We start from the raw sequence: 13377 nt of genomic DNA, 5'->3' as shown, positions 1-13377 counted from the left end.
GGCCTTTAATGCTTGGAAAGCCTGCTCACATTCTCCGGTCCATTCGAACTTCTTGTTGCCTCTAAGTAGATTAAAGAAAGGGACGCATTTATCCGTCGACTTGGAAATGAATCTACTTAGTGTGGCAATTCTTCCAGTTAAACTTTGCACATCCTTGATCTTCACCGGCGATTTCATGTCGATCAGGGCTTTGATCTTGTCGGGGTTGGCCTCGATTCCTCTTAAATTAACAATGAACCCCAAAAATTTCCCTGATCCGACTCCAAAGGAACATTTGAGAGGATTTAACTTCATCTGATATTTGTTCAGAACGTTGAAACACTCTTGTAAATCCTTTACATGTCCTTCTGCCTTTTTTGACTTTACCAACATGTCGTCCACGTACACCTCCATGTTTACTCCAATTAACTCCTTAAACATGTGGTTAACCAATTGTTGGTAAGTCGCACCAGCATTTTTCAGTCCGAAGGGCATTACTTTATAGCAGTTTAACCCTGTATCGGTCTGAAAGCTAGTGTGATCCTCGTCAGGGGGATGCATACTGATCTGATTGTATCCTGAGTATGCATCCATGAAAGAGAGGATCTCATGTCCTGCAGTTGCATCGACCAGCTGGTCGATCCTTGGGAAGCAATCTTTTGGGTAGGCTTTATTAAGGTCTGTGAAATCCACACAGGTTCGCCATTTGCCGTTAGGCTTGGGAACCAGTACTGGATTAGAGACCCACGATGGATAAAAAGCCACCCTGATGAATCCATTCTCCTTTAGTCTTTCAACTTCCTCTTTTAAGGCTTTTGATCTATCCTTATCGAGCAGCCTTCTTTTCTGTTGTATGAGTGGAGAACTCTTGTCAACGTTCAGGACATGGCTGATAACTGCAGGATCTATCCCAGCCATGTCTTTGTGTGACCAGGCAAAAACTTCCTGGTTCTTTCTCAAAAATTCCACCAGTGCATGCTTCGTTGTTGCTTCTAAATTTTTCCCGACCTTACAACTCTGGTCGAATCTTTTTCGTCAGGTTGGACCTCTTCAAGGTCCTCGACAGGTCCAACATCTTCTTCAAAATCCCCAAAGCGAGGATCGAAATCTCTATCCTCACTTTGGGCAACACCCTATTTGGTGACTCTATCACCAGATTGGGCTTGTGTATCAATGGCCATCTGCAACCTTTCTGGGGGAGTGCTCTTCACCGTTCCCTTCTTTGCCTTCATGACCGAGACATTGCAGCACTCCCTTGCTTCTCTCTGATTCCCCAACATGCGTCCTACCCCTGCGTCTCTTCGGAATTTCATGGCCAGGTGCCATACTGAGGTGATGGCTCGGAGGTCAACCAGTATGGGCCTTCCGATTACAACATTGTACGCCGAAGGACAATCGACTACTATGAAAGTAGCGAGTAATGTCCTGGTAGCAGGCGTTGTACCTGTTGTTACCGGAAGTCTGATTGACCCCGTGGGGGCAAGTCCCTCACCAGAGAAGCCGTAAATCGCTTGGTTGCAGGGCTCCAAGTCCTTGACGGACAACTTCATGCGTTCCAGCGAGGATTTGTGCAGGATGTTTACCGAACTTCCTGTATCAACTAATACTCTCTTCACCATCATGTTGGCGATTTGAACGTCCATGACCAACGGATCGGAATGTGGGAACCGGACATGCTGGGCGTCGCTATCAGAGAAGGTTACTTCATCATCCTCTGATCGAGCCTTCTTTGATGCCCTGTCCTCCACAGTCATCATCTTGATGTCCTGGTCGTGAAGTAGGGTCTGAGCATATTACTCCCTCGCCTTTCCACTACTTCCCGCGAGGTGCGGGCCTCCACAGATGGTGAGTAAAGTGCCAACTACAGGGTCAAGCTGCAAAGGTTGCGATCGTTGGCGTGTGGGCACATGCTCGTTGCCACCTGGAGCCTCTCGTTGGGAATTTCCCAAGGCCCGTACGTATCTTCTCAAGTGTCCTTGTCTGATAAGGAACTCAATTTCATCCTTCAGCTAGTTGTATTCATTTGTATCATGTCCGTAGTCGTTATGATAATGATAGAATTTGGTGGTATCTCTCTTCGAAATATCTTTTCGAATGGGAGCGGGTTTTTTATAAGGCACACTAGAACTCGTGGCCTTATACACCTCTCCTCGAGACTCGATAAGGGCAGTGTAGTTAGTGAACCGTGGTTCATAACGATTTCCCTTGGTGCGTTTATTCTCAGAGGTGGAAGGCTCATTATGCGGTCGTTTCCCCCCATTCTTGCCATTGCCATTGCCATTGCCGTTCCCGTTGCCTTTGCTGTTGTCGTTGGGTTTTGACCCATTGGCGGCTTTGGCGGGATCGGCAATCCCTTTATCCTTGCCTGGGGGATTTCCTTCACTGGCGGTGGCATCTTCGAGCTTGATGTACCGATCAGCTCTATCCAAAAATTCTTGAGTAGTCTTAACTCCATGTTTTCTGAGGCTACTCCACAAAGGCGTGCGGCGCCTAACTCCCGCAGTTAGGGCCATCACCTTTCCCTTATCACCCACTGTTTTGGCTCCAGCCGCTGCTCGCATGAAGCATTGGACGTAATCCTTCAGTGGCTCTCCTTCTTGCTGGCGTATCTCCACCAGCTGATTCGCCTCAGTTCGGTGCACACGACCCGCATAGAATTGTCCGTAAAATTCTTTTACAAACATCTCCCAAGAAACAATACTTGCAGGAGGGAATTTGAAAAACCACTCCTATGCAGCATCAGAAAGTGTTGCAGGAAAGATCCTGCACCGAGCGTCTTCAGAGACTTTCTGAATGTCCATCTGTATCTCAAACTTGTTGACGTGAGATACCGGGTCACCATACCCGTCAAAGTTCGGAAGCGTGGGCATCTTAAACTTGCTAGGAGTTTCTGCCACAGCTATCCTCTGAACAAAAGGGGTGCCCCTTCTCCTGTCGTACTCGATATGAGACGTTCTTCCCTCGACCAGCTGTTGTACTGCCTGGTTCAGGGCATCTATTTGGGCTTGCACGGCGTCGGGAATCGCCGGGGCCTCTGGTACTGGGGGAACGTACTCATCGTGCCGTTCCCGGCAATCGTTGAGTACGTCTCTCAAATCCTCGTCTCTTCACCACTGCTCGCTTGCTCCAAGCCGGTTAAAGACGTTATTTTCCCTGGCTTGCCCCCCAGCGTCACGTCTCTCGGGTTGGTCTTCTCTAGGTGGTGGGCTTCTGCCCCCACCTCTCTCTCCATTTCTCCAACCGGCATTTCCTCTGCCTGAGTCAGCCTCATTGTAGCCATGGCCATCTCTGAACCTCGACTGGTTATGGTGGGATCGACTGTCCCCTCGGTTGCCTCCTCGGGCTGGAACTTCCCGAGCGTTAGAGGGTGGCCTGCATTGGTCGGTAGGTCCCCGTGCATTATCATGTCGTGGGGGGCCCTGGACCGCAGAGCTTATCTCTGAGTTCCTTCTGTTGCCAAAAGGACGCTGCCCTCTACTCGGGGGGTTTGGCTCTTCGCCCCTATGGCGTCTAGGACTGCGAGGCTACTGCCCGACCCTATTCTACCTTGGCTATGGGGGAATGTCATGACTAGCCTGGGATGGAGGCTGCGCTTCAGGATCCCTTGGTGGGACATCCTCTTGAGGCATTGGTGGCTACTCGGGCCTCTGGGGGCTCGAGGGCTGGATCGGCGGGCTAGGATTGGGACCCCTTTGGGGTGGCCCATTTGAAGGTTGATCAAGCTGTGAGGCAGGTGCAGCCTGATTCCTAGCCAATTGTAGGGCTGCTTCGAGGGCTGCCATGGCCTCTCTCTCACGACGGTCCATCTCCGCTAGTCTTTCACTCAATTCCTGGCGCTGTCACTCAATCTCTTGTTGTTGCTGCGCCATAATCTCAGCAACACTTTCTTGGCTGGCCCTCAGATTAGCCAGTTCATCCTGCAATACCCCAGGGTATTCCTCAGCGTCTCAGGATCCAGTTCTTCCTCATCAAATTCCAAATGTGGCTCATCTTCTGTCACGTTTGGAGGAGGAGGCGGTTGAGATGGTGCAGCGCCAGTCGCCTGCCCAGTCTTCTTTGTTGGTTTTGCCATTTATGCTTCAACAATATCGTATCAAGCTCTCAATGAAAGCACCAGAATGTTGACCCTTGTTTTGGTCAACTGACACGGAGTCAAAATGCTTGATGTGGACAGATATGTTGGAACGAATATAATGACAAAAACAGTAAAGCACACAAGAATTTATAGTGGTTCGGCCCCAGAAACTGGTAATAACCTACGTCCACTTGAGCTATTATTGATATCAGATCTCAAAGGAGTGATCAAAGAACTAGGGTCCTCCGAGTTTCACAGACCTGAGAGAGATAAATATTACAATCGTTCATCTAATAGCCAAAAGTCCCTTCCTTGAGCTATCTTTTTCTATTTATAGGCTCAAGGAGGATTACATGAATTTGTTACAGATATTCTTTCCTAATTAATCGGATAATCAGGAATCATAGGAGATAATCTCAGGATTGACTTTGATTCACCCAAGATCATATTGAAATATGCGGAGTGTACGACCATGCTGGTCATAAGAAAAACTCAACCGCCGCGCCTGTAATGTCTTACTGGTCGATACTCTAACAGAACTCTTCTAGGTGTCAGCCACATGTTCAGAAATCGCCTGCCATGTCATACGTGCCTGTTTTTTGGATAACATTACGTATTTGCTTAGTTTAAGCAACCAAATTTCACAACCACATTAAATTATTAAGTAACCAAATTATTTTATAAATATTATTGTAGCAACCTTTACATTGTTAGAGAACCTTTATACTATTAGAGAATATATTTTATTTCAATGGAAATGGTAAGAAATATTACAACTCTATGCAAAAAATACAATGAACAAGATGATAGATAAATAAGTTTACAACTCAATGACCAACAATACAAGTAAATGTAGAAATAAGAGAAAAGAAGATAATTATAGGAACTAAAACTCTAAAACAAAGAATACAAATAAATATGTAAATAGAAAATAGAAGAAGAGGATTACAAACTCAATACTATAATAATACAAGTAAATAAGAAGAACAAAAGAATGAAAATAAAACCAATAAAAGAACAAACTCTCACACAACCAAAGTGTAGAGTAGTGGGGATCACCAACTTGAACAAGGTTCAAAACCTTTGTCCAAAAGCTTATTTCCCCTTATTGTCTAAGCACTAAGGGATCTCTCTAGGAAATAGCTCTCTGGAATTATCAAGCCTCTATGGTGTATTTTCCAGCCAAGTGTTTTGTGGATGGAAAATTGTGTGTCTTACAAGTGAGCATTAGGCTCTTATTTATAGAGTTTTAAGTCACCCTTTGAATTTCAAATTCTACCAACCCTCGTGGCTATTACCAATGATTAATTGGATGTTTATGGAATTAAAATAGAGATTTTGGAGTTACTTGGTTGTTGGAAACGTTCAAAATTGGATAAAACCGAAGTTTGGAAAATGTTGTCAGCCGTGGCCCACGATGTTTTTTGCCTCTTTGGTCGCGGCCTAAAAAACTCAGGCTGCGGCCCAAGATATTTTTTCAGCAACCAATTTTCTAAATTTCCCAAAACGTTCCAAATTCATTCTCAGTTGATTTTGTAACTTCCATACACATTATGGGAGTTAAAATCACATCTCTAACAGCCATATCTCTTATGGCTTTGAGAAATTCAAATCAAAATGTGTAATATCAAATCTACATAGTATTGGGTAATATTTGGAAGTTACAAATTTGTGATTGAATTTGTAACACCAAATATGTTACATATTTGGATATTTCACATAAATCTAAATAATATAACTCTCTATTATATGTTACAATATGTGACACTCTTTGTCACATTTATTTAATCTAAAATATTATATTATAAAATAATATAATATTACATTATACTATAAATAATATAACATTCCCCCACTAGATTAAATAGTTTATCTATTGTAACACTTATTTAATCAATCAAACATTATATGAAATATAATATACACAACCTATACTACAAAATCAATCTTTTGATATCAATTAATTGATTTTTTTTTTGTTGCAGCAATCTAATCAACTGCATAAACAAATTAACTCCATCAAATCAACATAATCATTTTATAGTGTGGTTGTATTAATTAACTTTATGGATTCAATCAACATTATCAACTTTATGGATCAAGTTGCTATATAGGTTTGATTTAGAGTTTCAAGAGTTGTTTTATGAGTTGCTATAGAGTTTTAGGGGTTGCTTTATATGTTGTTATATAGGGTTGCTTTAGAGTTTTAATAGTTTCTTAACATGTTGATTTAGGGGTTGTTTTGAAGTTTCAACTTTCAGGGATTGCTTAATAGGTTGCTTATGAGTTTCTTATTACTTGCTTTATGGATTGCTTAAGGAGTTTCAAGAGTTGCTTTATAAATTATAATCCAAACCAAGTTTCACAATCCAAACCATTAGTTAGGTATGTTATGGTACTAAGCACTCAATTACAACTGAAGTCTACATAATAAAAATGAGAATTTGAAATAAAATTAATAATTTCACTATAACAAAAAGATTATAATAATTCTCTCTAAAGTAAGGAGAGCATAAATAATAATACTCTCTCTTTTATAATAAGAGAAAAATCACTCTCTCTCTCTAACACAAGTGTATAGGAAAAATCTCACTTTATTTTCTCTCTAACACTTTTTTTTTTCTCTTTCTAAGTCTTTTTCTTTCACAGAGATGCTTCAAATGAGATACTTTGATCAAGTGCTCTAGGTACATATTGAATAGCATTTGACATAGTCAATATCTTAATAAAGAAGCATTGAAGCATTTAAAGCTTTTAAGAATTATCTACTGTCTTTGATTATTCAAAGGCAAAAAGTGGCTTTACTGCCACAACATTGATAATTTTTATCTTGTAAAATTAAATAATGCATATGCTTTTTATGCTAAATATATAATCCAATAGTTTTGGGGGTTTTATTTGTTTATTTGTTTTTTGCGTAGATAGAATTGTATTCATCAACAAAAGCGAATTCACATGAATGTAATTGATTTGTCGCTGAATAAGTCTTTGAGAAGGAGACCGTATTTTTACATTGAAAAATTTACATTATATAGATTTGAATTACTTTTTAAATTAACGTATAAACGAATTATAATTTTTTTATATATGTATTAATAAAAAAATTGTTTTTTTAATTATATAAGGCAACATGAAAAAAAAAAAAAAAACTTGTATCTATTTATTGTCTTTGTCCAAAAATGTGTTGTTGTAAAATAAACTAGTTAAACAAATTTTTTTATATATAACTAACACTAATGAAACAATATTTATCGAATTTTTTTTATTTGTGATGTTTTCTTTTCCACGCCAATCACAAAATTATGAATTACATCAACCGCTCGAACAATATCTGTAAAACCTGAGAACTTTTCAAGTTGAAAAGTCAAAAAGGAAAAGAAAAAAAATAAAAATTTAATTATATATATAAGTGGTGGGACCCACTTATTTTAACTTTTTTTTTATATTCAGATTTCTTTTCTCCTTTTTCTTCTCCCTCCCCAACCTTTCTTCTTTTCCTTTTCTTTCCTTGTTTTTCTCTCTGCAACAACCCACGACAGGTACAAGGCAGCCACCGCCAGAGTTGCTGCTGCCACAGCCGCCACGCGCTGGAGCTGAAGCATTAGTTGTCGGCGACAACCCCATCCCCAAAATCCCAAGGCCATCGGAGTTAAGACGCACACGAACAAAGGTGTCAAAGTTTAGTCGTCAAAACTTTGACTGCATTTTTCGGCCAACTTAGACCACCGTTCGGCGAGTGGGTGGTACCGTTGGAACCAGCATGAAGAGAGAAACGTCGCCCACCAAGTCATTTCGGTCAACTCACAGTTTTTCTCGTGCAAGATTTTGTTTATCTCCGCCACTTTCCGGCAAGCTTGAGCACTTTTTGGACCAATGGTTTGCATGAACATGATCTACTCGTCGACGTGATCATTTTGATATATGCCATTCCTACCTTCATCAACATTTCCGATACACCGCTCACTACCGCCACTAACCGCTACTGTGTATCGCTTGGGTGAGGTTCCAGAACTTGAAATTTTAAATATGGTCATATTATATGTCAATAGACACGATTTTGAATAAGGAATGCAATGATGATAATCGTTTGCTCATTTGGTGCACGTAGGAAAAATATGATATTAAAATTGGACTAAATCACTCTAGGATCATCGTTAAGCTTAGGAGCGTCGCTTTGGGCTAAGATTGAAAATTCTAAGGAGGTAGGGACTCAACTTGACTATTGGACTTATTTTACTCGTATTGAATTGCATTAAACATATTCCAATTTCGATATTTATAAAATTTTTGAAAAATTGATAACTTAATCGGCATGTTTTCTGATCTATTCTGAGGGCATTGAGTGTCAAATATATTTTTGTTCACTTATTTATGCAGGTTATGATTTTTGGGTTTTATTCACATGCAGCTGTTATGCTGCCCAATTTTCAAAAATATAAAGGGAATATGTTTATTTCTTTTCATGTTTACCTGCATTTGGTTATACCGATGAGAGCCATAGTGATCATGATTTGTGCATGTTGTTGTTTCACGACCTAGTCTCTGTGTCATCATAGGTAGATCAGGTGTCCACTCACCTGTAGGTGTAAAGACCTAGCATCTGTATACAAGAAGTGTTCTGAGCCTCCCCCTTGTGGTGGTTATCAGGTCCGGCTAACCGGTTTAGGATGTCGATTTTTCTATGGTGAGTAATGGGAACTAGGGATCTAGTGGACGGTGTGATGTGCACTTGTAGCTATGCTCTTATGATTATTTGTGGTTTCTCTATATTTTGGTTTATACATGATGATGATGTATGTTTTGTTTTCAAAGCTAACCATGTAGGGGTTGTGTTAAACTTTTGGGTCCTATGTTATTAGTTGCTTTCCTACTGAGCTTTATAAGCTCATCCCCTATATCTCTCCTATTCCAGGAGCCTAGTGACGCGAATGTGAGAAATATGAATTATTGATTGAGCCAATGTGATTAGCTTATTTCTATTTAGTATCATTGTCTTATCTTTTGAACATTATATATGTATTTGATTTGGAACCTAATGATCAGTATATCTAAATTTGCTATGTAATAGTTAGGAATGAGGAATGGTGGATGCTAAGTATTATTTTTTGTGTTTATGACTTATTAAATTTAACTGTTTGGTGACTACATAACTGTGGGAATATTATTGTTCTATGTATAAAGATACATGATCATGCTTTTATCACTAATATTTTTATAAATAATTATAGGAGTTATTCCATTATTTTAACTTATAATTATAGTACTATTTAATATAAACTAAAGGATCATTTATAAAGATTATTTTCCAACAAGGGTCAAAGTTTGACCTTTGACCACCCAAGTTATGGATATTACAAATCTGCCACGGCCTAGGGCTCGGGTCGTGACAGGAAAATGGTATCAGAGCACCGGGTTTAAAAACCTCGGTGTGTGTCACCAAATAGATTAAATCTATTTTAAAATAATGTATTTTGATCTATAAAGTTGTATGTATATAGATATCATTCATTCCTCACTAACTAACTAGCTTTTGATTTATTGACCTAAGAAAATGCCTTCGAAAGGAAGGACAACAAGGAGAAGACCTGCAGATGATGTCCCTGAGGCTGAGGTTCCATCTTCGCCAGTTGCATTCCCTAAGAATTCCATTCTTGAGGCTTTAAGAGGCATTCCTACCCAATAGATGGATCCAGCTGCCCGATAGAGCCATCACTTCCAGATCTTCCACCAGATTCAAATGCCTGAGTCTGAAGGTGGCTGAAAGATGGTCGAGGCAGATAAAGATGAGTTTAAACATTATGGGAACACCTGAAGAGTATCATGTTAATGTGTCCAAGTTGGAAAGAAATGCACTGGATTGGTAGGAAGCCTTAAGTAGAATGAGAGGAATTGATGGGATGACTTGAGGAAATTTTGAGAAGGGTTTTCAAAGAATAACATTTTAACCCATCTCATAGGAGGACTTGATTGGACCATTTGATTGCTCAAGATCAATGATAGGTTGATGAGATCACATAATGACTAGATAATGATGGATGTGAGTGAGTGAATTCTACATAGAGTTTGTAGAGTTGACCTTCTATGTTTATGTCGGTATCGTTGATCAATCTCTTTTGATTGAAAAGTTCATGACTCAATTGAAGACTACAACACTTAATGAAACCATTACCCTAACCTTTACAGACATGAACAAGTGTGTGATGTTAGCCTTTGAACTAAAGTTAATTATAAGGAAAAAGGTTGGAAAGAGAAATCTGACCAAGAAGAAGGAAAAGCCCTTGGTCAAGCCTATGCTCTTGGTGGTGATGATGTGCAACGAGGAACATGCCAAGGAGTTTTGCATGGTATGGTTCTTATCTCACACTCTTGGGCTCATGTATTATTTGATACCAGTGCATCATATGCTTGTATATCATTAATGTTTTCTAGCATGTTGGGTTTGAGTTGGGAAACTTGTAGTCCTACGTTGCAGTTGAGTGTACCTATGGGAGGGCATGGTGAAGTATCAACCATCTGCAAATCGGTTTGTATTGTGTTTGAAGGGCATAAGTTATTAGGAAACCTGATGTGTTACCTATGTGACAAGTTGATGTGATTCTTGGCTTGGATTGGTTGTCTAAGTACCAAGCCATTGTTGATTGTTCACTTAAAAGGGTGACTCTTTTAACTCCAGGTAGAGATTTCATTGTATATCGAGCCAACATGAATGCAGTAAGGCAGAATCCTATCCTTAAGGAATGTTTAGGTGGGAAAAGAAACTCAGAGTGTTATGGGAGTCTGTTTGCAATTGAAGATGAGTCTAGGCCTCTAGACAAGTTTCCTTGAGTATTAGTGGTTAGTGGCTTTCCAGATGTATTTCCTAAGGATTTTCCAGGACTACCACCTGATAGAGAGATCGAGTTTTACATTGATTTGATTCCCGAGACTCAACCAGTTTTTATTGCACCTTATCGCATGGCACCTGCAGAGTTGGCTAAATTGAAAACCAATTGGGTGAGCAAATGGATAAAGGTACATCAAGAACAGTACTTCCCCATGGGGAGCTCCAGTTTTGTTTGTCAAGGAAGCAGATGGATCCTTACGACTGTGCATCGATTATAGGAAATTGAATCATATGAAAATTAAGAACAAGTATCCTTTGCCAATGATAGATGAGTTGTTTGATTAGCTTGGAGGTTTAAAGTGTTTTTCCAAGATTGATTTGAGGTCAGGCTATCATCAATTGAGGATTAAGGAAGAGGATATTCCTAAAACTGCTTTCAGAACACGTTATGGACACTTTGAGTTTTTGGTAATGCCATTTGGATTGACGAATGCACCTACAACATTTATGGACCTTAAGAATAGAATCTTTAGACCTTATTTGGATAAGTTTGTGGTTGTTTTTATTGATGACATTTTAATCTATTCCAAGACACCTGAGGACCATGCACAACATTTAACAATTGTGTTGCAAACTTTGAGGGACCATCAATTATATGCTGAGAAAGAAAATTGTGACTTCTGGATGACGTGGTCCAATTCTTAGGGCATGTAATATCTCAAGAAGGCATTACTGTGGATCTTGCAAAGATAGATTCTATCTTGTAGTGGGAAAGACCAAAGAATGTTACTGAGGTTCAAAGTTTCTTGGGCTAGTAGGTTACTATCGTTGCTTTATGGTGAATTTTTCTCGAATTGCTACGCCTTTGACAAAGCTAATTAGAAAGGATTTAAAGTTCGTGTGGGATGATAGTTGGGAAGAAGCTTTCAGAGAACTTAAGCAAAAATTGACTACGGCAACTGTTCTCACTGTGCCTAATAGTGATGAATCGTATGTGGTATTCACTGATGCTTCCGGTACTGGTTTAGAAGGAGTTCTCGTGCAAAATGGCAAGTTTGTTGGCTATGCTTCACGCCAATTGAAGCCACATGAGAAGAACTACCCTACACATGACTTGGAACTTGTAGTAGTGATTTTTGCCTTGAAAATTTGGATATTTTACTTATATGGGGCAAAGTTTGAATTATAATCTAATCATAAGAGTTTAAAGTATCTCTTTACTAAAAGAGACTTGAAATTGAGGCAAAGAAGATGGGTTGAGTACATGGAAGATTATGATTTCACTTTGCAATATCATCCTGGAAAAGCAAGTGTGGTTGCTGATGCATTAAGTAGAAAACCTCATGGTACTTTGGCTTGTTTGGTTCTTGAGGATTGGAAAAGAACGATCATGATGGGTGATTATGAATTAGAGTACTATGAAGGAAAATACATTGTTTGTGTTTCAAGCGTAGTGGTTACACCAGTGCTACTTCAACAAGTTAAGCAATGTCAATGGCAAGATAAAAAATTGAGACTTATCTGGAATCGAATCTGAAATGGTGATCAGTTAGATGGATGGACAGTAAATGTTGAAGGATTCTTATACCATAAGGGAAGATTGACGTTACAAATATCCTTAATCTTAGAGTCTGTTATGATCGAGGCTCATAGGTCTAAACTTGCTGTACATCCTGGAAGCACAAAGATGTACCAAGACTAGAAAAGACAATATTGGTGGGAAGGTATGAAGAGAGATGTGGCTAACTTTGTAGCTAAGTGTATGGTTTGCTAGTAGGTTAAAGCTGAGCACCTTCAGGGTTGTTTTAACCTTTACCTATACCAGAATTGAAGTGGGATAAGATCACGAGGGACTTTGTGACAAGATTACCATTAACACCATTAAAGCATGACACTGTCTAGGTGATTGTTGATCGTTTGGCCAAATCTGCTCTTTTCATTCCAATTAGGAAGGATTATAAGGTTTCTAGACTAGCTCAACTTTATGTGGGCAATATACTTCGATAGCATGGGTTGCCTTCCAGCATTGTTTCTGATAGAGATCCTCAATTTACATCAAGGTTTTGGCGAGCATTACAAAATGCTTTAGGAACTGAACTTAACTTGAGCACCACTCACCACCCTCAGACAGATGGACAGTCTGAGAAGACTATCCAAACTTTGGAGGACAGGCTTCGTTGTTGTATTTTGGATTTTGGGGGTAGCTGGGGAGAACACTTGTCATTGGTGGAATTCAGTTATAATAATATCTACCAAACCAGTATAGGCATGGCTCCTTATGAGGCCTTATATGGGAGAGCATGCAGATCACATTTGTATTGGACAGAACCAAATTAGCATGTCACAATTGGACCACAAATTATTGCTAGTATCACTGAGAAGATCAAAGAGATCCAAGAGAGACTTAAGGTTTTTCAAAGTTTTCAAAAGAGTTATGCCGATCTCCACCGACGAGAAGTTGAGTTTGAGGTTGATGACTATGTCTTCTTGAAAGTTACTC

At 39.6% G+C, this 13377-nt stretch overlaps 1 protein-coding gene across 1 annotated transcript; it reads left to right on the top strand.

Annotated features, from left to right (window-relative positions):
• The first annotated feature begins 11712 nt into the window (after positions 1–11712).
• On the top strand, positions 11713–13214 carry LOC133832217 (uncharacterized). Its single transcript, XM_062262591.1, has 4 exons — positions 11713–12000; positions 12088–12312; positions 12780–12839; positions 12885–13214. Exons 1-4 carry the CDS (start codon positions 11713–11715, stop codon positions 13212–13214), a joined length of 903 nt encoding a protein of 300 aa, XP_062118575.1.
• Positions 13215–13377: the final 163 nt, after the last annotated feature.

This window comes from Humulus lupulus, chromosome 4, assembly GCF_963169125.1.
Source record: "Humulus lupulus chromosome 4, drHumLupu1.1, whole genome shotgun sequence".
Lineage (NCBI taxonomy): Eukaryota > Viridiplantae > Streptophyta > Magnoliopsida > Rosales > Cannabaceae > Humulus > Humulus lupulus.
Note: the sequence above shows the minus strand (reverse complement) of the source record. Positions and strands in the feature narration are given on the sequence as shown.